This window comes from Chiloscyllium plagiosum, unplaced genomic scaffold (assembly GCF_037043375.1).
Source record: "Chiloscyllium plagiosum isolate Xiang-an unplaced genomic scaffold, Cpla_swu_hap1 HiC_scaffold_31, whole genome shotgun sequence".
Taxonomy (NCBI): domain Eukaryota; kingdom Metazoa; phylum Chordata; class Chondrichthyes; order Orectolobiformes; family Hemiscylliidae; genus Chiloscyllium; species Chiloscyllium plagiosum.
Window position 1 is genome coordinate 23,359,093 of NW_028270169.1, and position 26,284 is coordinate 23,385,376.

The 26,284-nt window shown below is 37.3% G+C and overlaps 1 protein-coding gene across 18 annotated transcripts in view; it reads left to right on the top strand.

Annotated features, from left to right (window-relative positions):
• myo18ab (myosin XVIIIA b) overlaps positions 1-26,284 on the top strand; it is a 291,739-nt gene that overhangs the window by 117,605 nt on the left and 147,850 nt on the right. For all 18 annotated transcript variants that reach the window (XM_087977357.1, XM_087977358.1, XM_043718437.2 and 15 more), the window contains 7 exons: positions 4,483-4,595; positions 5,406-5,582; positions 9,945-10,155; positions 13,585-13,727; positions 15,949-16,049; positions 17,887-17,950; positions 21,211-21,355. In XM_087977357.1, coding sequence (XP_087833483.1) covers positions 4,483-4,595; positions 5,406-5,582; positions 9,945-10,155; positions 13,585-13,727; positions 15,949-16,049; positions 17,887-17,950; positions 21,211-21,355 — 954 coding nt within the window. The remainder of the gene's footprint in view (positions 1-4,482; positions 4,596-5,405; positions 5,583-9,944; positions 10,156-13,584; positions 13,728-15,948; positions 16,050-17,886; positions 17,951-21,210; positions 21,356-26,284) is intronic.

Sequence of the window (26,284 nt, forward strand, 5' to 3'; positions counted from 1 at the left end):
CTGCTTTCCTGTTTTTGCTACCAAAGTGGATAGCCTTGCCAAGTTCTTAATGAATTCATTGAATAGAAAAGGCCCCTGTATAGATCCTTGTTTGCACCACTGGTCACAACCTGCCAATTAGTATACCTATTCATTATTTCTCCTCAAATATGGTCCAAATTGTCCAGCCTCGAGATCATTGGAGGTGGCATGTAAGTTGGGCAATGAATGTCAGAACCTTGCAGAAATCCTGATGTTGAGAAATACACAAATTGTCCCAGAAGTTTGACAATTCGCAGTAGGCTGTGATTTCCATTTCCTGAGCCCTTCCAAAAATGTCTTTCTATGTGGGGGCAGATGTGTGCGCCTCAACTCTGTACTTAACCCTGGCAATGTTACACAGTTTATACCTGGTCAATCTAATTCACTGCTTTACTCAATGCAAATCAATTGAGCACCACAGCTGCCATCATAACCACAAACATATCCTTGTCAATTTGGTGCGCATCATCTACCATAAATAAATAAATAAGACATGTTGACTCTGAACAGTTTTCGAGGGAATCGGGTTCCCCAGTCATAATTATACACTCTAGCAAATTTCTGACAGCAGATGTTAAACTAGCTGTTTATATTTCCCTAGTATGACCATATCAATTTTTTAAAAATACCAGTTTAATGTATAGTTTACCAATTCAGAGGGATGGATCCCAAGAGGGAGACTCTAGAAGATTTATGGTTAGCTCACTGCAGTGTTCTCATCTATCAGGTAATGGGGATTTGTATGCTTTTCAAGCCACTGTTTTCTCCATGACTGTTAACTTGTTCACATTAGATATAGGACACTCAAAATTAATTTGGTAATGATGAGATGTCTGGTATGTTGATACTTTTAAATACTGATCTTAAGAGTAAAATTTATCATGACAATAAACCAATTCAAGACTTAGAAGATAATGATATTTTGTTTTTAACATTTTGAGTTGCCATTATGAAAATAATCTTTAAGAGAAAAGTGTTGATTTCTCAGGAATAGTCACCTGTATTTTGTGAAAAGTATATCTTCCTGTGGGAACACCACCATATGCAAGATTCTCTCATACCATCCTGATTTGTAACTAGATCATCATTCCCTCAGTGCCTTTGGCTCAAAATGCAAGAATTCTGTAATTAACAATGATGTGGATGTACCTACACTATATGCTTCAAGAAGGCATCTTACCATCACCTTCTCTCGGGCAAATAAGGATAGTTGCCAACCAATGATGTACAGATTGTGTGAACAAATATAAAAAAAAATGTTGGCAATCTTGAGAAACCTGAAAGCTTAGCAGTAAGCTAGAAACAGGATTTCATGCCTGGTGAAGGAGAGTTCCGAAGTTGTGGAGGTGTTGGAGATCATATGAATGCAGATTCTGGCCTTATGGAAAGAGGGTTGATTACACTTTGTCCATGGGATGGCTGAGTGGGAGATGGTGATTTTGTAAATTGGAGATTAGCGCTTGGCATGGGATGCACTGAATAGTTATGTAATTAATGTACTTCTGTAACATAGGAATATGGAGACTGCATTGTTTTTATAAGGCTCTGTAAGCAATGTTCTTAGTATTAATGCCTATGATGTAGACCATTTAACAGTGTACTGTGATGTATTGGTTCTGATGATGATACCTTCAGCAGCAGGACTTCGTACATGTCTGTCCACCTTCCTTAACTGAGGATTCCACATTACCATGGTTAACAGGACCCTTAGCTGTGTCCAACTCACTTCCCACACTTCAGCTCTCACCTGTTACCTTCCCTTCCCTCTCACTTTCCACCCCATCGGCGTCTGCATCCAAAAAATCACAAGCTGCCATTTTAGTTACCTCCAGTGGGATGCTGCCACGAGACTCATTTCTCTCTCTTCTCCCTCGCAAGAAGTCTGCAAGGTCAATTCCTTCTCTGCTCCAAACATCTCCCCACACCTCCATGGCACCTTCCTGTACAATTTGTAGAGGCAGAACACTTGCCTGTTTGCCTCCTCACCATCCAAGGCCCAAACACATCTTCCAGGTGAAGCAGTGATTCACCGGTCTTTCATTCAATCTAAACCACTGCCTTTGTTGCCCACAATGTAGTCTCCTCTACATTGGGGAGACAAAATGCAGACTACATGCTGTCTGTAAAAATGACCTCAAGTTCCCAATTGCTTGCTACTTCAATACACCATTTTCCTGTGCCAACATTTCTGTCTTGGGTCTGCTGCAGTCCTCTAGCGAGCTCAAAGCAAGATGGAGGAACAACATCTCATTTCACCAAGGCACCTTTAGTTTTCAGTCTTCAACACTGAGTTTAACAATTTCAGAGCATGAACATCCACTTCCTTGTCTATTACCTATCCCTACAAACCCATGTGTTGGCATGAAATGGGTTGCTCAGTATAGCCAACCCATTTTCAACTACAAATAATCCCCAAGAGCTTCTCCTCTTCCTTGGTCTACTATGAACATTCCATTTTCTGCCTATTCTTTTTTAATTTTCTCACTCTGAACTCCATCTCCTTTCCCTGCTCACTCCTTTACCTCCTAATCCTGTCATCAGCAGGTATACCTCCATTTCCTAGTTGCTTCTAGTTCTGGGAAGAGTCACAGGACTCAAAACATTAGCTATGTTTCCACTCCACAGATGCTGTCTGACTTGTTGAGTTTTTCCAACAATTTCTGTTTTATTTCGATCAATGGTTATATCCCAAATGATGTGGAAGATATAATATCATTTTAAAGTTATGTTATGTAGATTACATAGTGCATATCTTAACATTTGTAATGCATTATAGAAAAACCCACAATCCACATTAGATTTTAGTCTCTTTATTTGTCTTTCTCTTTAACTTTCTGTTTTTCTACTGCACCCCTCCCCTATCCTATTTCAATTTTCCTCCTGTGCATAATTTCTGGGCCAAATGTAATCAAAGTAATCAGTGTTCTTGACATTGCCTTTCATGTAGAAATTCCCTTTCATCCAATCAAGACCTGGAAACTGCCTATTGCTAAAGGTTAATTCGTTAAAAAGATCTAATTGATTCCTCCGTTGTTACTTTATGCATATCTAATTACAAAGCCATAATTTAGTGGACTAGATGGAAGGAGTCCATGTTCATGTACTGAATGTACTGTTGTTTCCTGAGGCAGTCCATATTCAAATGGAACAAGATCTGGACAATATCCATGTTCGGGCTGACAGCAGCAACAAACATTCAAACTACAGAAATATCCATCACTAATAAGAGACAATCTAATAACTGCCCCTTGACATTCAATGGTGTTACCACCATTGAATCCCATACCAGCAACATCCTGGAGGTTACCATTGACCAGAATCTCAACAGGACTTGCCACAGAAAGAGTGGCTACAAAGGAGGTCAGAGGCTAGAAATATTGTGGCAGGTATTTTACCTCCTGATTTTCCAAAGAGACACTATCGTTATAAGGTACAAGTCAGGAGTATGACGGAATACTCCCCACTTGCCTAGATAGGTGCAGGTCCAACAAAACTCAACAAGCTTGACTCCATCCAGGATAAAGCAGCCCACTTGATTGGCATTGCACCTGCAAGCATCCACTCCACTCTACCACCAATACTTGGTAACAGCAATGTGAATTTGAATTTGTATTATCTATAGGATGCACTGCAGACATTCACCAAAGATCTTCAGGTAGCACTTTCCAAACAACAGATACTTGTACCTAGAAGGATAAAGGCAGCAGATACTCCCCCGCCACGGAACATCACCATCTTCCAGTTCCTCTCTAAGTCGCTTATCATCCTGACTTGAAAATATATAGTCATTCTTTCATTGTCATGGTCAAAATCCTGGAATTCCTTCCCTAATGTCATTGTGGTTTGCAGCGGTTCAAGAAGGCAGCTCACTACCACTTTCTTGATGGGAACTACAGGCGGGCAATAAATGCTGGCCAGCCAGTGATGGCCTTATCCCACAAATGAAAAATAAAAAGATATACTTAAGTTGGTGTTTTGTATTAAATGTCTTAATCTGTTGTCATTGTTTTCAGTTCACAAAAGCCCTGCATTTAGCAGATATAAAACAACCATGAATATTTATAAATTAATATAAACTTCCGATAATTATATGTATGGAGCTTGCACATTCTTCCTGTGTCTGTGAGGAGTTCCACCAGTACGCCAGTTTGCTCCCACGGTCCAAAAATGTGCAGGTTAAGAGGATTGACCATGTTAAATTGTCCATAGTATCCAGGTATATGCAGGCTAGATGGATTAGCCATGGTGAATACTGGGTTACAGGGATAATATAGTGGGCTGGATCTTCAGAAGATTGGTGCAGACTCAATGGGTTGAATGGCCTCTTTCTGCACTATAGATTTTCTGTCATTCCGTGAATGGCAGATATTGCAATTATTCAAACAATATCGTCAATATCAGTTTTTGGATATGTGATGTACAGTATGTAATATTCTAAACTAATTTTTGTTTTTGCTGAAGCTGCTTATTTAAAGACTGATGGTGGCACGTCCAACCTTCCAGAAGGTAATGTGAAAATTATACTGGATCATGATAGAACAATACTTGAAGCAGATGAAGATGATGTGGAGAAGGCAAGTCCAGTAATTTGATAAAACTATAATTGACAGGATTTTTTTTCAGTTATTAATATTATGAAATAAGTTTCAATACCCTTCAGTATATTACTGAAAGATTATTTGATAGTCTTCTGCTTGAGTTGTAAGGGTAGATTATTAAGATACTGAATATAAAGTGATCTCCTATATATCTCTAAACTACTTTAGATTGTAATTGCAGTGCTATTCAAACTGGTGTCTGTAAACCCGTAATGATGCACAAGGTTATATTATTAAATCTGAGCTTCAATGAGTGCATATGTAAATCAGTAGTTTGTGCAATGTTTATACAATTGATGCTAATACAAATTGGACTTTTTCTGCCTGTCACAGAAAGCTTACTGGTTTATCAAACTGTTTTAATACCGTTAAATAGGGTTAAGGCTCTAGACTACTGTACATACTTGGTTGTGGCTGGGGCCTCCCAAGCTTGTCTCTGCCAATCTGCACCAAAGCTGTTTAGTTTTATTTAAGTGGGGTGTATTTGAGGAAACCAATTAGAAATAGTATTGGTGTAGATTTTTCAGCCTGGTTGGAAATAAGAATGGTGATCTGTCTCTATGCATGAGGTACACATTTTGTTTTTATTTTTCTCCTTACAAGAAGCGAAGGTTTACTCTGTACTTCTCCAAGGGCCAAGTCAGGATGCAAATAGGTTATGAGGCTAATTTGCCAGGAAAATTCACTTGGTCCATTCTTTTGGGACAACTCTTTTGCTATGTATTAGTCTTTAGAAAAATCAAAACTAGTTTTATTTTCCTCCTTACTTATTATTACATTTATCAGGCAAATCCGCCAACCTATGACCGAGTGGAAGATCTTGCATCCTTGTTGTACCTTAATGAATCAAGTGTTCTGCATACAATACGCCAACGTTATGGGGGTAACCTAATCCACACCTATACAGGATCAAATATGATAGTGGTGAATCCCCTCAGCTCTCCTTCAATGTATTCTGAGAAGGTATGTCTTTCAAGTAATCCTTTTCAATGTTTTTTATTTTATTGTGGACTGTTGAAGTGTCATATTGCTTGCTAAGGTACCATCAATTAACTTAATTGAATGTAGATCAAGTATAAAATAGCATGTTTAATATGAGGAATATATTATCTGAAAACTCTGAGAATCATAAAATGTACTGTTATTTCAAAATTGTTTTTTGCTTTCAAAAAATTCAACTTGCTTAATTAAGCAACTTAAATAAAATGGCAGAGTAATTTTTGATAGTGAGAAAAAATGATCAATTAAGCAACTGAGTTATGAATACTGTACTGTATTTGCATAATAGTACAGATAACCTTGAATACTTTTGTGCTAGCATTTCCGTTATATGTTTGCTGAGCAGTGTTCCAGCGAAGCCCATTGCAAGCTGGAGGAACAGCATCTTATTTTCAGTTCAGACACTTTACACCCTGTAGTATTGAGTTCAATAATTTCAGAGCATGAATAACATCCTCCCTTTGGATTAACCTCTTACTCCAGGCAGTCTCATCATTTGTTCCACTCGCTGCTCCTCCCTTTTATGAATAGAATGAAAACTATAATGTTGCAGTTTTCCTTTTAGTTCTGAAAGAGCCACTGCAGTCAAAACATTAACTCTGCTTCTCTTTCCAAAGATGCTGAGTTTCTTGAACACTTGTTTTTATTTCAGATCCCCAGCATCTGCTGTATTTTTCTTTTTATTTTCTTGAATATTGCATTGGCTTCTCATTGTTCATTCTGTCAAAATCCACTGACCCTTTCTAGTAGCACTAAGTATTCCTAGAGGAACAATACAAGACGTGGCTCACCATCACCTATCCCAAGGCAATTAAGGATGATCAATATGTTATGGACCAGACCAGACCCCCTCAAAGCATTTCAAGAAAGTAGCCCGGACCCTAACTTTGCTAGTTGTTTTAAGCAGGTGCAGAGTGTATATTCCAGGGTTGATGCAGCTGACCCAACCACTCAATTTTAAACAAAATAGAATTTATTTGCAATATTATTGAATGAAACACAAACGAGAGCAGAATATATAATAGCTTAACCTATCTGAAAACCCTACAGATTATCCCAGTTTAATGATACTGTTCCAAATTCCTGCCACAATCTCCATAAACATCCCTTTGCACAAAAGGTAAAATCAAACAAGGGTCTTACAGGAGAGATATAATAGAGAATCAGCATGGACCTGCTTCTTTGCGTCCAGCAGCTTCAAAACTGACTGTTTTCAGTGAACAACCAGGCTGCTAAAACCAAACCAAACCAAAGAAAAGCTGAGCTGGGAGAACTGGCCACTCTTCTTTCATTGTACAAGTGTTTTTTTTTTAAAAAAAGACTTAACCTTATTGCCTGTGACAGTATCTGTTAGCTATATTCAAACTGGCCCTAAAACTCACCCAAGTCTGACTTTCAGCCTCTCTGGGGAAAAACAAGGCAAGGACAGCATAATCCTTTTACAGGCGCAGCATCATAAATCAATGTTGACCTTGCCAACAATGCCCGAAACCCATGAATGAATAATAAAAAAAAACTGGTTCATGATTAAAATCCTTTCTCATGAAAATATATAATTGTGTGCGTTACAACACGGGATAAACCCCTGTGCTAATTTAAACCCGACACACACAAGCACACCTCGCACTGCAATCTGTTAAATTTTGAGAGACAAAGAACTATCCCAGATCTCATTATTTAAAGTAAAAATTAATAATTTTATTCTTTAAGTCCAAAAGAGAACATTAAAACAACTATTTAGAACTCTTTTCTCTTCAACCTATCTTTTACCTCCCATTCTACAATACTGGTCTGATTTTATAAAAGGAAAAAAATACCCCGGTAAGATTTACAAAAATAAAAATCACGTTTCCAAATCTGCCAGCTTTGTCAGTTCTCCTTTGTTGATTTTCCTCTGTATTTTCCTGGATCGTCTTTGGTCTTCTGCACAACATTTCTTATGGACCAGTACCTTTCGGAGAGTTATCCTGCTAGCAGTCTGTACTTGTTGGTGCTCTTTTGCTGTTCTCCCCCTAACTGTTCAAAATGCCCGGTTTTATACCCCAAAAGTTCAGATCATTTTATTGGTTTGATGTCATCCCATGCAGTAAAATTCAAACTCGATTGGGGCATTATTTAAACTGGCCGAATTTGAATTTGTTTTTGTTCCATGGCAACACAACTCCAGCTATTTGTTTCAACCAAATGTTAAACTTCTAAACTGTTCAGCATACTTTGTGCTTTCAGTCACTCCTTGCCAGCTAGGTGCAGAGGCTATTTGTGAGTTTCCAAATAATGCATACATATTGATGTACTGCAAGCAATTTTTTAGACTAGTAAACTCTCACCCTGAAACTGATGAGAATGCTGGATTCTGAATGAAACGCAATAATAATGAGACCAGCAAGCAAAGATGGCAACAATCTCTTCAACGTGATCCAAACCTGTTGGTACTTTTAAGTTGGGGGAGGATGGTTGGAGTGGAGAAGGTTGCCACAACTTGTTGCATGTTACTTTAGAACCCACATTATGGCAAAATTCAAGTTTGATTTATAGAGTCATACAACATGGAAACAGACCTTTCCATCCAGCTTGTCCAAGATTACCAGTTTTCCCGAACTAAGCTAGTCCCATTTGCCTGCATTTGGCCCATTTCCCTCTAACCCTTTTCTATTCTTGTGCCTATCAAAATGTCTTTTAAATGTTGTCACTGTACCTGCATTTACCACTTCTTCCAACAGTTTGTTCCACACATGAACCACCCTCTGTGTGAAAAAGTTGCCCTCAGATCCATTTTGGATCTTTCCCTCTCCCCTTTAAAATTATGCCCCCTAGTTTTGAATTCTGCTACCCGAGGGAAAAGATCTTTTCCACTTACCTTATCTATGTCCCTCATAATTTTATAAGCCTCTGTAAGGTCACCCCTCAATCTCCAGTGTTCCAGGGAAAACGTCTGAGCATATCCAGCCTCTTCTTTTAACTCAAACTGTCCATAAAGATAGGTAGAATAGCTGATTTTTTTTTCCCAAAAGCTGGCAATAAGTAGTGAAAAGATGTCATCCTTCACAAAATAAATATAGGTGAAGGATATCACAATTCATCAATCAAACTGAAAGCAATGGAATGAAAATTCATCAATCTGACTAGGCAATCTGCATCATGTTTCTGTTCAGAATATGAAGACAACAATCAACTTCTGTTTACAACTTCCTGTCCCACTGACAATATCCAATCATCCTTTTAGCAATTTGACTAGTCAGAGTTGGTTTTTGATGTAATGGGCAGTCAGCTTATATTATCATACTACAGTTTGTTCTACTATAATGCCTGTTTCTTCAACGTGAATTGTCTTTCACACGTTGAAGAATTTCGACCATTATTTGTAGCAAGTGAACTTTCCTTACCTGTATTGACTATAAACGTGATTTCGGCCCCATTAATTTAAATGGTGTAGCAATTGTGCGATTTTTAAAAAATCTATAATGCAAGGTTGCATGAGAACGGAACAATGACATTATATCAGAACTGGTTGTGTTGTTGAACTTAAGCACAGTGCTAGTGTCACCCATGTAATTTAGGAATGATTGACATTTGAAAACTTACAAATCACTTGTGAATAAGAAATTCATGAACCTCCTGAGAATCTTGGCCATAGTTTTAGAAGTAATAACTTTTTTGGAAATATTTGTGAATTTAATTTAAAGGAAGACTAAAGGCACTTTCATCCTTGCCTTAAGTTCTGATGATGGAGGAATTGAGAATATGTTGTTATACTCCAGAAAGCCTCGTGGTGAGGATAGAACTAGAGTCAGTCTTTCCACACTTTTATTAGCTTTCATTTACAAGATATACTTTGCAAAAATGCAACTCTTAACCATTCTATGTTCTTATTTATAGGGGCAAAAGTAAATTTGCAAGTAAAGTCCATGAACTGCACACATTTAATAACAGTAAATACACAACTTACGTGTAGGACAAATGTTTATAGTGCTTAATAGAAAATATTACATATTGAATTTGTGCTTAGTTGAAACCAGTTGCGCTATCATTTTGAATTGCTGTTACTCATTCTGAGGTATGAGTGTTTATTCATTTCAGTGGAGTATTGTGAGTTAACTGATCCTCGCCTGCAAAGTGTGGCTTAAGCTGAAGCTGTTCGAATTAATTTTTTTTGTATAACAATCTGAATAGGGCAAGAATTATTTTGATATCACACATTTAAAATTGCCTAGGAATTTAGTTCTATTTCATTTCAAATATCCATATGTGAAAATCTATCCATGCAGTTGCAATAAATTGTTTGCTTTATTCTCTGTTATCTATACAAAATCTCTGTATTCATTTCAGGTTATGCACATGTTTAAGGGATGTCGTAGAGAAGATATGTCTCCACATGTATATGCTATCGCACAAGCTGCGTACCGAAATTTGCTGACTACAAGGCAGGATCAATCCATTGTTTTATTGGGCAGAAGTGGCAGTGGTAAAACTACAAATAGCCAACATCTCGTTCACTATCTGGTCACAATTGCTGGTAGCACAGGAAAAGTTGTGACTGGTAGGGAAAAGCTAAGCAAAAGTTTAATCGGTCTGAAACTTGGTATTCCTGTTATAATAAACAGTTAGAATGTAAATGCTGCATTGCTTTATTTCTGGTTGTCCAATTAAATCTACATTTAATCAATACTTTTTTGTACATTCAAAAAGGGAAGAAAACCAATCCATGTGTCAACAAGTATTTGTATGGCACTATAACCCTGTAAAATTGGAGCAACATTGAATGTAGAAAGGGATGCATGTTGCCTTATCAACAACCTTGATGACTTCTTCTCAGAGGATGTGAATTCTGGATTACTATATGAATCAAAAGCAAATTGGGATAAGATACTTAAGATCAGTAGGTTGAATATGTAGCTCATAGAATTTAGAGGAAATATATTTTGATTCGTGAGGCACTGTACAGGGGAAAGAGAGAATTTACAATTTGGACGGAGTTCACTTGACCTACAGTAGGACATTCCTTGGGCAATCACATACCTAGGGTTGTAGCAAGGATTTTAAACTGAATAATTGGGTGGAGATTTACAGAGAAAGAGATTTAGGAATTACCAAAAAAGGACCGGTAGTAGAGTAGGCTATCATGATGATAATAACCAGAGTGAGAGGCAGAGCACAGAGTATAAAATTAATCTGAATATAAATATGAAGAATTCGTGACAGGATGGATGAATAGCTCATACAAATAAATACTAAATAGACATGATATTAAAGCTGTGATAGAGACACTGGCCTGGTGGTGGGAAGTGAAAGTAATTTGGAGTGTTAGCGACAGACCAGAGCCTTGTCACTTTTACAACTTGACTGGAATTAAATTCTGAGCCAGCAGCCGCATTGCCAGTTGGAGAACTGAACCCCAGAATTCCTTCAAGCAGCACTTTTTAACTGCTGTCCAGAAATTCTGAAGATCCTCCCTCTATTTGTCAGACAGTAGTTCCTTATCTAGGGCCCTAATTCAAGTAGACAGCTCACTGGCAACTAGTCAGCTAGTGGATTGTTGGAAGAGCCTGTGGTCTTTCTTAATTTAGCTGTAGATTTTCCGCTTGAAAGTGTTTCTGCTGTTGTGGGTAAATCACCTTTAATTTGGCTACATGTTAAGAAATACCAGGGACAATCAAATACTGAAACAATTATTTCAACTTTATTGCATGTAGCAACCAAAAAAATCCCTCCAATAAGCAAGTTATGCCTCACAAATAAAATTGACTAGAATTTAGCTATGATTCCAACCATTACTTTCTGTCTCTGGATGAGTCTAGAGTTCAGTGCCTGTGCAGTGTCGTTCTCTGGCGTTCTGCTCCTGAGAAATGTTGAAGTTGAATTCTTATGTAATTTTCCATCTGTCCAGTTTGTGGTGTGACATTACTGATGATCCTTTAGATTCTTTCATTCACAATATTGACTACTCCTCTGGAATCATCATGTCTACAACTTGTCGTCTTAACAAAAGTAGCTTCTTTGTTCTTGTTACATTTGGCATTGACTATTTGTTTGAAGACACAGCTTTCCTGTGATTAACTCCTTAAATTCTTCTGCAGGGAAACCATTTGTTCTTGTAGCATCAGGCAGCCATTTATCAAGCAGTTGTTAAAACAGTTTGTTTATGTATCTTTGACTCTTCCATCTCCCAGACATGGCTAATTGCTTTCAATTCCTATGTAACAATTTGTCCTTGCCGCTCAACAGTTTATTCCAGACAGAGTTATTGCTGATTCTTTCAATTCTGAACAGATATTAAAGCTCTGAAATTTACACTATCACACCACTTATTCAGAAAATGGAACCTTTCGGCCATAATTGCAAAGTGTCAAAGGCTGGGAACTGAATGATGAAAGGAATTTAGCATTGTGAATGCATAGGAGAAGGAGGTTGGGTAGTTCTATGCATAAAATCAGTATAGTTGTGACAAATTATCTTGGCTCAGAAGGATAGAGATAAGTAACAACAAAGGAAGGAGGCCATTGATGGGAGTAGTTTATAGGCCCTTAACATTACTTACTTATTCTGTACGACAGGGTAGGAATCAAAAATAATAGCTGCCTGAAAGAACAAACAGAAAAATTGTGTGCAGTTTTAATCAAGTTGTAGTTTAGCTGAAACAAATCAGAAGTAGTATGGAAGATGACCTCCTAGGAGAGTGGGTACAAGACAGTTTCTTAGAAAATATGTTCTGTATTTAAATAAGAAAAGGGCTATTTAAATCTGGTAATGTGCAATGAGACAAGATTAATATTTAGAATTGTTGTTTATTTGACGGTGAAAACCTTGGATCTGGAACTAGTTTCTTAAGTCTTTTGCTTAAAAAAGGGAATTACAAAGATAAGAAAACAGAGTTGGCTACAGTGTACTGGAAAATCTGTTAAAAGGTAATGGTACAGATAAACTATGATAGATATTTATGGAGATATTTTAAAACTCAACAAAGACACAGAGTCTCTTTCTCAGTGGAATAAAAAGGATGCAGTAGGATCTTAAGAATTATGTAAATTTGAAAGAAAGCATGTAAAATGCCATATGGGTTAGTGGTAGACCAGAAGTTTGGGAAAAGTTTCGAAGCCAACAAGTGATGATGGACAAAATAATTAGAAGGAAATTAGAATGTAAGAGTAAACTAGCAAGAAAATAAAAAACGATTTTATGTGTGTAAAAAAAGACAGTAGGTAAGATAAGCATAGAATTCTTAGAGATGAGACTGGAGATTAATAATGTTTAAATAAAATGTTCTTTTAACATGGAATTTGAGCCTGTTTTCACAATGGAAGACAAAAAAGCATCCCAAGAATTATAGTGGTCAGTTCTGACCCTAGGGATTCTGTGTGCATATTCTTGTTTCTAATTTGGATGGTTGAAATTGGCACAGAAGCTGAATAAATGATAGGTAAATTTACAGCTGTTGCAAACTCGGAAGGGCAAATGAATTTAAGGTTCATACTCAATGCTCAAAATAATATAGTAAATTATTAACCCTTCTAAGGAAACTTGGCAACTTAGTTAGACCTTTCCCTATTTTAGTAGTATAGAGGCAACCTGCTTGTATTCTTTATCAACTTTGCACTTTCAAAAGTGCAAGTGCTTAGCCAGCAGTCTATGCCAACAAGGTATTGACAAGTACCAATTGTTTCCTGCCTTGCATGACTTTGGATTGGCATGCAGACTTTTCAAATAATTTACTTTTAAATTGATGCACCAAGCCGTTCTAGCATGCAATAAATACCTTGTTGTTATTTCATATAATGAAAGCTGTGCTAGGTGGGAAGAGAGCCCAGAAGATTAACTTCTGTCCCAAAGAAATTCATTCACTGAGCTGATGCTATGTTCTACCTGATGACTAATGTATTCATGTCATTTGATTAGATGTTACAATGAAAGCATTACGCCTTTTAAACCTTCACTAATATATGTATATTTCTTATGTTTTTCAAATGTATAGTGGAGAAATGGCAGGCTGTATGTTCTGTTTTGGAAGCCTTTGGTAATAGCACTACAAGTATGAATAGCAATGCCACACGTTTTTCACAGATCATCTCACTTGACTTTGATCAGGCTGGTCAGGTGGCTTCAGCTTCTATACAGGTAAGAAATACATAACCCTTCAGTCCTATGCTTGTTATGTAGGAAAACATTCAAAACTGATTAATGACCAACCCAAGTTTTCACTAGATATCCTATTTGTTCCTTTGCAAACCTTGCCAGAAGATGAGTTTCCACAGTACAATGTACAACGAAATTGGTCATTCATGCTCTAATTGCAATGAGTTCCAATGAGTCGAAGATACAGCCATCCACATCGTCTTCAGCACTAAATTCCACTTGTCCATTGCAGTTAACTAGTCCGCTGTTCAGTAAATTGAAAATCTCTCCATGACCACACCTCTCTTGATCTTTGAGTTTTTTTGCCACATGCCCCCTTTGGTCATCTTGCTCTGCCCTTTAAATATTCCCTTCTCCCTTCATTTCAGCTACCTCAGCCCTATACTTGAATTTTATCTATTTTCTTCACGTTCCCTTTTGTTCTGACTGACCGGTTATTTCATTGGAGGTAGTTGCTGGTTCAGATGGCAACAAGTTTATGTATAAGTGTACACAGAGAAAACAGATCTCAGACTGCATCCCTGATCCTAATTTGAATCACACATTTATACATGTTACTTTCTCATTGGTTCCATAGGCTTCTTGAATATCATAATGCTGCAGGATATGTACAATTGTTACAGGGCTTCACATTTCCCAGATAAGTCTCTGTTTAGTGCATTGTAAATCTAAACACTCCTATCTGAGTGTATGTCCTTCAGTTTTGGATTTCTTTAGCCAATTAATGGGACCCCTGATGGTGTGCATTCCACAGCAGTGGCATCCATCATGATTTAGATAGACACCAGCCAGGGCAATCATCTCAACCCCAAGTAAAATGATTGGTATGGCTCTACAATATCAATAAGACCCTTCCCCTTTGTGTTGTAGTGCAATTTTCTCCTGATCCATCTGTCACTATAGCAGTGCACTAGATTATGAAGGTTCCTAGCATTTGTATGTATTTCAATCATCATGTCCCTTTGTATGCATTAGGATGATTTTTTTCCCTGTTCTGTTTACTGTAGCTAGTCTGCTTTCAAAGTTAAACTATTTGATTGCAATGTACATATTCCAATCTTTCTAAGTTGTTGTCTGTGTCTTCAGCTATATGATGCATTTATTTTATTTTTGGTTATTCACTCCTGTATCTATTCCTACTACAACAATATCATTTTGAATTTAAGATGAAGAAAAATATATTTGAGTTGGGTGTACTTTGCAAGGCTTTATTGACACAGGGCTTCATTACGTGCCATTGTGGTTTTGGGAATCATTGCTGTGATCTTGTAATTATTTTAATCAACCCATTTTGCCATATTATGTTGTGCCTGCAGGCAGTTGAAACTTGAACTCAGATTTTTGGCTCATGGGTAGGGACTCTAACACTGGACTACAAGATATTATAGATATTTTCTAACCAACGGGTTCAGAGATGTTTTTCCATATCTGTGGAACAGGGGTTACTTCAATTTGGGCATTCTGGCCTAGAGGTCGGGACATGACCACTGTGCCATATGATCCCTAATGTATTCAAAACATTTAGACTTGATTCCCTACAGTATGGAAACAGGGCCTTCAGCCCATCAAGTCCACACCGACACTCTGAAGAGTAACCAACCCAGACCCATTCCCGTAGCCTATATTTACCCCTGACCACTGCACCTATTACTTTGCGCAATTTAGCATGGCCAATTTACCTAATCTGTACATCTTTGGATTGTGGGAGAAAACCGGAGCACCCAGAGGAAACCCATGCAGACACTCGGAGAATGTGCAAACTCCACATAGACAGTTGCCTGAGGTGGGAATCAAACCGGGTCCCTGACGCTGTGAGGCAGCAGTGCTAACCACTGAGCCACCATGCTGCCCTCACCCCCAGAATTATTTCTAAATGATTCTGGTTAAGGATACCTGCCAGTAGTTTTGTGGCTGACCTTTAGATATTTTCTAATCAACCTTTTCAGCATGGCTATTACCTATGGCGTACAAGAGACTTGAACCCAGCAGCTTTGGCCAAAGGTATGGACACTACCACGCTGCCACAAGTTTTGTCTCAAATCTGTACTTGTGTGTAATGAGGCTCCCAAATTTCTCTCAATGAATCCTAGAAAGATAGGTATTGATCTGACAACCTAGGTATCAAATTGAATTGATTCAATAAACTTGTTTTACAATGCATGTAAAAAAAATAATTATTTTCAGTTTTTTTTTCCTTTCTTAGACTATGCTTTTGGAGAAACTCAGGGTGTCTAAGCGTCCGGAGAATGAAGGTGCATTCAACGTGTTCTACTACCTGATGGCTGGTGCTGAAAGTACTCTCAGGTTCAAGAATCATTTTAAAGCTTCTGCTTGTTTTGATTCTATGGCTTTTGGCTGGGTGTGGATGATTGTTTTGTCTTTTCTTGTAACTGTTTAATGTTAATAATAAATAATTTGTTGGAATTTTAAAGCATAGGTTGACCTCTGACCTTAATTGTGCCTGTTCTAATTACTATTATATGTCCAAACTGTTCTAATTACTATTATATGTCCAAACTTGAGAATGAAAGGCAAATTGGCCAGAAATGAGAAATGTTGCCAGTTGTTTTCCTATGATTTAAAACAATTTTGCATACTTTAGCCCACTCTCAATGGTTTCTTTGTTTTTAATTTGTAACCTTTCTGTAAACTAAATTGTTGGAAAAGATCTGTTTTATAATCCTTGACTGAAAGGATGGTTTTGCTTCAGCATTTTAAACCAATGTCAATTTGATTGTCATTCTGTGACCAACTTGTATTGGGTTCCACCTCTGCAGCAAGAATGTTTTTTTAAAAAAATACATTTTTAGTAACAATACTTCTAAAATGAACTCCTTCATACCTAATATAACGCATTGGGTGCATTCTTGCACTGCGTGAAATTTTTTATTTCAAAAGGAAACCTTCAATTAATCAGTTAATCATGACTGATGACAGGAAGGTGCATTTGGAAAACTATTTCCCAGATCTCTAATTCTTCAACTCTCATTGAATGTGTTTCTGTTGGAATATACTTCTTAGGTCTGCTCTTTTTGCTCCCCCCTTTCAGGCAGTTTGATTCTGGAATAATGTTGATGTGTATGGAATTTCAGTTTGTAATTCTGTCAGCAACTACGTAGTTTCAACTCCAGTACCAATCCCCTGCTACTTCATAATAATCCTTAGAGGGGAATGAGGATAGGGTAAAGTAGATGAAATGTCAAATATGAAATGCTTTCATTAATTCCACAGGTGCCCTTTTAGCACTTTGACCATATAATCATATGAGAGTATTTATTGACAATTTGATCATTTGAGTATCAGAGTGTACAATATTAAAAGCAGCAAAGGATAGAAGGCATATTGCAGGAAAATAGTATTGAAGTCAAAGATTAGCCATAATGTCATTAAATGGCAGAGTGGCTTTGAACGACTGAACAGCCAATTCCTGCTTCTATTTTTTGTGGTTTTATGTAAATTAAATCTGTCTTCTCAACACCCAAATGCCTACTTGTAATGAGAGCATGATCATAAGTGGATGCCTCAATAAGGTTTCCCATCCTTAATCTAGGGGCACAGAGGTCACAACTTTAAAACTCTAATGGTTGCACCAGGAAGAGCAACTACCTCATGACTATCAATCCTGAGCAGAGTTGATTTGTTTGGCTCAGGTACTTTGCAGATCAGCTTGTTTAACCATCCAGAAGCTCTATAACTTTATAGCTGTTCTAAATATGGCTGAAGTGTCTTAATCCATTATGCCTTATCAAATTGTCTTATTGTAAGCTTGTAGTTTGAAATAACTTTTTAAAATAAAGAGCAGCTACTTCCTTTTAATTTTAAGTACCTTTTTAAAGAATTCAATTTTTATTTGCTCGTTTTGACTCCGTATAACATGAATATTGCATAGAATTTAAAGGAATGTTCTTTAACATTGGCAAAAAATGACTAGCCCAAAATTAATGTCTGTTGAGGTACATAGTCTGTGGAGGTCATTTAAATTTTATCTTGAAGCTAGTAGAAAGAAAAATATTTAGAGTAAATGATGTGCACGAGGTAATGTATATTTTATGCCATTGTTAAAGGTTAAGGAACCCCCTGTACCGTTAACTTTGCAGATTTCTGTATAAGATCTTGGTTTTCATATTTTTGTTACTCACAGAACTGAACTTCATTTGAATCACTTCGCAGAAAACAATGCTTTTGGAATTGTGCCTTTATTGAAGGTAACTTTGACATTTAAATCTTTTTCTTGATGTAATATTTAATGTTTGCAATCTATATTCTCAAGTTCTATTCTATTCAACAATTAGTAAAATAATAATCAGTTCAGGAGGAATTCATTGCGAATTTAAGGATTGGAAGAAGAAAAAGAATAATTTTGTTCCAGATTTGTCTCTGGTTCCATTTAGTGCAGTAAGCTGATGGAGTTTAGATGCGTTTAAAATGAGCTAACAATTCCATATTTTAAAGATGTTGATGTCATCAGATTTAGGAAAAGTGTGCATGGCGTTTGAGCTTTAATCTCCAAAAATGGACTGAGTTGATGTATTGAGTTACGAGAATTTATTAATTTGACAGTATCTAATGCAGCAGTGCAGGAAGTTGAGGAACAAATGAACAAATGTCAAATAAGTGCCAGATCTGCAGGCACAAATAAATAAGATAAAAGCCACAAAATGTAAAGGAAATGTAATGAAGAGATAACAATAAGTCAAAGTCCTGTGGAAGCTAGAAATCCAAAGCAGCAACAAATCCTTTGAAGAACTTTCTAGAGAGATGTAACTTTCACCAGAACTTCTTGCTCCTCTTCTCAAGCACTGTTTGCAGTATTTCTGCAACTGAGGTAGAATCTGAAGATTTAAAATTATGACTATGTTGAACTATCAATGAAGGAAAATATTGCATTCTTTGTAAACTACAAGAATATAATGGCCCAGATACTCATTTAGGGTTGGATTCCCTGTTTCTGACCCTAAATGGACAAAAAATTACCCACTTGCCTTTATATCTGTTCTGCATTGATAATTTGTGCGCGGAGGTCTCTTATTACAAGCTTGTCTAGGAATTCCTGAATCAAGCAATGAAGAAAACTTCAGAGAAATCTCATCCTTTTTATGCAGCATGTTGTGTGAAATAACTCCACAGAGGTCTGTATCCCATCATCAAGTTACTTTTTATTTACACCTGGAAAGTCTTTGATAATGATCCAGCTTCTTCAGAGCCAGCTGTCTGAGTGAACAGAACCTCTGATGATCCTGTTTATTTTTTTTTCCTTTTCTTTTTTCTTTTTTTTTCTTTTCTTCTTTTTTTTTCTTTTTTTTTATTAACCCCCACACTACCACCTAAGTGCGGTAGTGCTTATTTTATCCCCAGCACCCATGGTGTGTGTGTGCAGGTGGGAGACACAGTGAAAGACACAAAGTGCACCAATCTTTATTCAATTTCCACCACCAGGAAGATAGGAAAACACCCGGGTGGCCAGTGACAAACACTGCCCTTCACATCAAAGGACAGTGCTGTGTGATCAAAACAGTGAAGGGGAGGGTAGGGACTAAATCAAAATAGAATTGGAGGGAGAAATGATGCACTCCACTCCCTGCGGCGCCCACCTCTCCCTGAACAACTCCAGGGTGTTGGTGGACACCGCGTGCTCCTTCTCCAAGGACACCCGGGCTCTAACGTAACTGCGGAAGAGGGGCAGGCAGTCGGCCCTAACGACCCTCTCCACGGCCCGCTGCCTGGACCTGTTAATGGCCAGTTTGGCCAGGCCCAGGAGCAGGTGATCCTGTTTATATTTTATTAAACAAATTACAAAACAGTTTACAAAAAACATTGACAGCTGTACACAAAAGACAGCAGTTTTACAAGGGAGAGGAGCAGCAAAGCTAGGCCCCGAACCCTACCATTCAACCATTTTACAGGGAGAGGAGGACAAACCTCAAATCCCAGTTCCACATATGACAAGACAGTGACAATGACATTTGTACATTAGACAATACCGTTACATACAAAAGTGCAGACAATACAGACCCAACAAGCCCCCGCCCCTCCCACCTTCCGACCACTCTAAGGCAGCCCGCCCCTACCCACCTTCCGGTTCTCGGTCCACCCCATGCCCCTTCCAGTTCTCGGTCCGCCCTGACACACCTTTTGACCACCTCTAGGACAGCCCGCCCCGGTACCCGCCCAGGGTGACAGCAGTGATCCTGTTTATATCTATCAGCCAGGGCTCACTGATTGGACCAGATTAACAACCCCACTCAGGGAACTGCTATGAGGTCCACCTGGCTGACCGTGTTACAATTTCTAGACTCTGATTTAAATGTCTGGCAGCATAAACTGTGAAAGGGTAAATATGTAATGTAAGTATGGGCTAGGATGCCAGATGGATAGAATGTCAGCATGTCAGTTAGTGAACAAGTACTTAGGATAAGCTAGGAGTGTTGGATCTGGCCAGGGAGTTCTCTAGTCCATCTGGAATTGAGATGTCAGATAAGGATGTGATCAGAGATGAGGTGTATCCATTCTAAGGGGGTGTCAGTGGGTGTGCTATTAGGAGCTCAGGGTGTGTAAGAGCTTGTGGTTAAGGTGTACTTTGGAATGACAATTGAGTTTGGGGGTGGGGGCAGTGTCAATTTATTACTTTAGGAGTTATTGTAGGTTTTTAACCAACTTAACATTAATTGCTACCCAGGAGATGTTAAGTGAATCAGAGCCTCCAAATTATCCTAATGGTGGATTCCAGATGCAGGGAAATTACCCATCTGGAAATTCAGTTTTACAGACAAGTAATGTGGAGTTGGCTGGATTGCAGGTTTGAGCTTACAACTCCAGCTTAGTCTGCTGCAACTGCTCTTTGGCCATCAGAATATCTGAGTTGATGTCTTGAAGGTTGTTCCAAAGCAAAAGCATATCTCAGTCTTAAAATATTTCATTTTCATTTTGTGTGTTGACGTTATGTCAACCTTTTCGTGATTTACGCAGTGTTTATTTAACCTTATCAGATTGAATATGTAAGTATGAAACAACTTGCCAAGTTAACCTGTTATCAAGTAAAGTTAAAGACTAAATTTCTTTTGTGTTTACAGTTTATTAAAGTATGATGTGGGGATAAAGCTGTTTTCTTATGTTGCAGTAAGTTTCCTTACCTCAGACATTCTCCACCTCTGCTCAACAACAAAGCCGCTTAAGTTTTGTTCATGCCCAGAATGCTGGCTGTGGGTTAATACCATTTAATTTGTTTATCCATTTTGAAAAACTCTGTTGTCAAATGGTAGCAGTTGAAGGGATAGTAAGTAATCAGCTCTGTTTCCTTCATGTGGTAAGACATATCAGGATGCTAGTGTGCTTCAAAACAGAGCAAACAAATGTTTTTGCTAGTGTATAAGCTGAAACAATGTAGTAGTGAATTTGTGTATACATATGTGTTTTGTCTGTATGTATTTCATTGTCAAATATGGTTTTGTTTCAATTGCTTTTGTAGCCTGAAGAGAAGCAAAAGGCAGCTCAACAGTTTAATAAACTTCAAGCTGCTATGAAAGTGCTTGGTATTTCGGTTGATGAACAGAAAGCTTTCTGGCATATCTTGGGTGCTATCTACCACTTGGGGGCAGCAGGAGCCACTAAAGGTAATACGCTGAATTTAGGAACAATCCAATAACATGGATCTCAATTTTATTTGGCAGGATTTTCATGAGCATAACTATATAGGCGTTACTTTATATGTATCATACCTGTTGTTTGTTACATAAACCAATGTATAGCTTTTGTGAAATCACTGCATCTACTTGACTTTAAGTACAGTGGTGGTGAATTTCCTCTGGGTTGTTCCACTTCCCTGCTATAGCTTTGGTAGAAGAATCATGGAATCCCAGGTAAAATGAATGACATTTTAGTCAAGAGATTTTGCAATTCTTTCACCGAAGGGATGGCAACAAATGAGAGAATGTCCATTGCATTATGTTTAAAATGCAATTTTATAGTTGCTTACAAACTGTAGATTGGAAAAATTCATTATATTTTGTGTTTTTTTGTGAATTGACTGAATTTATTTCTTGCTGCTCAAGATTTTGCAAATACTAATATTTTAATGCTTACCGCATTTCTTTTATTATCCAGTAAAATCAGAGACTAAGGTAGAGAAATTCAACTCCTAGCTGCCCTTTCTAATACATTTGAAAACTGGCAGCCAACAGTTGAAAATGTGGGACATGCCCAGTGCTTGATTGGAGCAATGTTCAGGTGGGCCTGCCCACATTGGATATGCATAAGCCTACTTGCTGTGTAGAATGTTGACCCATGCCAGTTGTCAGACCTGAATGCAAAATGTAGGTGCAAATTGGCAATTTTGTGTTATGCAAGTTAAGTTCTACAGATTTCTCATGACCTTGGTGCTGTCAAGCCTAAATTTGTCCACTTCTGTTTTTAGACACAAACGTTAAATACGGGATATTGTGGTAAGAAGCATAGCAAAGTTATTTATTGCTTGGATGGTGCAAGTCTAGAGGAACAGAGACACCTTGGAGTAGCAATGCACAAATCACTGAATGTTGTACCACAGGTTAGCAAAAGCAGAACAACTACTGGACTTTATTTCTAGAAGGATAGGATTGAAGAAAAGCAAGAAATTTACCTTAAATCTTGATTGGACTTTATTTATACTGCATGTAACTTGGTTCGATATTTTGTTTAAAAAGGACTTAAGGCGATAGAGAGGGTGCAAAGTAGATTTAAGAGAATGAAACCAAAAAATATATTGGTAAATATATTAGGAAAGTGTTTCCAGACTAGTTTTCTTGATTCTTGACCAAATAGAAGTATTCAAGATAAAGAAAAGTTTGGTAAGAGTACACAAAAACAGAATGTTCCATCTTGTGGGGAGCAACCTCTCTAGCGCCTTTAAATCCTTTTTTTAAATAATAGGTTGACGAGAATTACTTGCAGTTTAAATACTGTCTAATCAAGATTTAGTACAAATTGCCTGCTTTTCTTCAATTCTATCCTACTAGCAATAAAGTCTTGTACTTGTTCTGCTTTTGCTAATCTGTGGCATAACGTTTAGTGATTGTTGTATTCTACCTCAAGGCCTTTCTGTTTCTCTACCTCACCTGGACTTGCACCTTCCAAGCAATAAATAATTGTAATTCTTCTATATTCTATTACAACTGCTCTTTGGCATCATATTTAATTGCTCCATGGGTGTTAAAAAGATCAAATGGTTTATTGTTAAAGGCATGTATGATAATTTAGGTTATGTCAAATTTGAAAGTCTTATTGGTGTAAATAACATTAATCTTATTACATTTTATCCTATGATTGCAGTGCCATGTGAATATTTCAGACATGGATATTTTGTGCTCTTGTTATTTTCATCATAGATGATTGGTTGTATCATTTTCTATTGTTTAAAAGTTGAAGTCAGTTTATTGTTAAATCCCCTTACCTGTTGGCTTGGCTATAAATATGGTGCTTAGTTCTTAGGTGCTGAATAAGGAATGTGAGGGAAAGGAATTTGAATCGTACATCATTCAGTGAGATCATGGTGATTTAATTGGGTTGGGAGGTATAGGGTAGGGGCTGCAAAATGACTTACTTCTGTTCCTATTCAGCTAGTGCTGTGTCCCAACCTTGGGAGGAAACAAGTAGCCCTTAGTCCTTAACACACTTTGATATGCTGCTGGAAAGTTTTTGAGCTGAAATTTCATTTATTTACAACCAAAAACACACAGTTGAGGTTCAAAGCAAGTATCATAGATAAAAGATTACTTAATTTCTTATAGTCTTTCAGAATTGCTTGACTTCTGGTACTAAACCGAAGCAGCTATTGTGTGTATTCAAGCCTTACTTAATGCTGCCATGTCAATTTGTAACTCATCCACAAGATGGCACTGTAAGTGTTATTTAAGAGTTTTCATGTAATGCTCATTTAAATTTATGTACAAAAGAGGAATGTTCAAAACTAGTGTAGAGTTTTATTCTTTCTTCTCTCAAACAAAACACACCACCTAAAACTCTGTTCCTCTCCTGCATTGTAACTGCTTCAGTTTGACAGCTTATCACCTTGAGTGTTTTGTTAAACTTCCTTCGCACGTAGAAATCTAAGCAGATACTTGCTCAATTTTTTTAAGAAAAAAGACTTTCCTGTCTGAAATTACAACATGTTAAAAACTGACACTGGAGATGTGTACCGATATTTTTGCACTCCCACACCAAACTTTTCTGATAGTGTCAATACAAATTACAGTTGTTTAGTGAGCCAGATGATGTATTTACCTCTGTAAATTCAGCATGTAGCATTTAATGTGCAATAAGTTCACAGCTTTAACACAATGCAAAAACAAATAATTTCTTTAATATAATTTGATGAAACTTTGATTCTACAGTAGTTCTGAACGTCTATGTAACAATTTTAATGTTTTGATCTTACATTTATATTAATTAATTGTGGTTTTTAAAGCTTCTTAAAACTATTTTACACAATAGTTAGTGTCAACAGATGTAGTCCTTAGTAACACTGTTCACGTAGTATGTGGCAAATCTTGAAACCATGTTTTCAAATCAATTATGATTAAGCAACAGTACCATTTACTGTGCAATCCTGAAATGATGTATGTGCTACTGGGTAAATAAGTGATTAGAGTTTGCATTCTAGGTTAACAGACAGTTAAATCTGAAATAGTTGACATAATACGTTTATTTTGAATGGCTCACATGTACTTTTTTGAACTAATTGTTGTAAGCATGGATTGTTAGTCTAAGTGACTAACAATTATCTGCTTGTTTTGCGGTGCGATGGTTTTTTTTAACTGATGAATATTAAAATTGCCTTCTAACACTTTGTTTTGTTTGCATGTTGCATGCCGTTCCATTACAACACAGATGGTGATGAAGGTAAAATGTTCATCTATATTCTATATTCTCTGCAAAGCTACTTTTTTCTTGTAAATATACGTTTCCTACATGGAGTAGGCCTTCATTGAGCTAATGATTGGGCTTTTTTATTCCATTTCCTTTAATTTTGAAATGTCAACAGTCATTCATCCAATGTATTCTGTGAAGCTATACTAATGCATATAGTCATTTAATTTCATTTTATTGCACATGTAGATTTTCAAATACTTAATGCAAATTGCCAGTTGCAGTTAAATCATTTGGGACAAACCATCATTTTATCCTGTACTTCTATTACCAGAAAAAAAGTATATGATAAATAGAGCCAAACAGTATTTCATTCCCCATTTTTCCCATTGGTTTTGTAACTTTGGCTCTTCTGAAGGTGAAGTTTGATGTTGGAGCAGATCTGGACTATAGTAGGCCATGCTGGTCTTTAGCTCAACTCCAGTTAGTTGAAACAAAAATTGCTGGAGAAATTCAGCAGGTATGGCAGCATCTGTGAAGAAAAAGCAGAATTAACATTGAGTCGAGTGACCCTTCTTCAAAGTATTCTTTGCTCTGAAGAAAGATCGCAGGACTTGAAACATTAACTCTGTTCTCTTCCACAGGTGCTGCCAGAACTGCTGAATTTCTCCAGCAATTTGTTTTTAAGATTTCAAGCATCCGCAGTTCTTTGTTTTATTCCAATTAGCTGACGTGGCTTCAAATCCTTTGATGCATTTATCCAGCATGTATAAGATTAGAGTTGAAAGCTCCAGTTTTCTGAACAACCTTTTTTTTGGCAATAATGCCAGATTTCCGTTGCACTTTGAATGAAAGTACTTTTTAAAAATGTGTTCTTTCATGGATGCGTGCCAAATACATTTGTTGTCTGTCCCTAATTGCCCCAAAATTAATGTCTTACCAAGCCATTTTAGTGGGCAGTTAAGAGTCATCCCCATTGCAATGGGTCCAGAGTCACAAGTGAGCCAGACCAGGTGAAAATGTCAGATTTCCTCAAAGACATTAGTGAACCAGATGGGTAATTATAATGATCGCTGGTAGTTACAATGGTTGCTACTGAGACTAACTTTCAGTTTCAGATTTTTACCAATTGTATTTAAATTCCACTTTATTGATTTCTGCTTACTGATTTCCCTCTTAAATGGCCTAGGCCTAATATTAACATTTTTAAGATTGAGTATGATGGAATGTGTTTAAACTGCAGTGAACATGCACTGGGCCATGCCCACCATTAGAAAAGAACCCCACGAAGTTGTAAAGGGGCCTGGCAGCTGTTAGCACTCAGTTTGAATTCCACTGCAGCCATTGCTACATTTGAGGTTTTGGCCCATAGTTTGGAATATCCCAGTGTGTAATCTGAAGCATGATTTCCCTTTGCAATCCCACTCATTTAACTTAAAACCAATATTCCATTCTTCATTTTTATTGATTTTAGAACTGTTGTCCAACTTGAAATGATTTATGTGCTTGTACTCACAAATCTTTTCACTTCTGTATGGGTGCTAGATTTTTACAAGAGAAAAATGCACCAATCTTGAACTTGCAAACTTCATGCTTGGCCACATCTGCCATATTATGGCCCATTTATTTAATTGGTTAATGTTCCTTCCTCTCCTATCTGCATAATATATTGTCTCTTGTAATTTAATGTATTTTTAGCA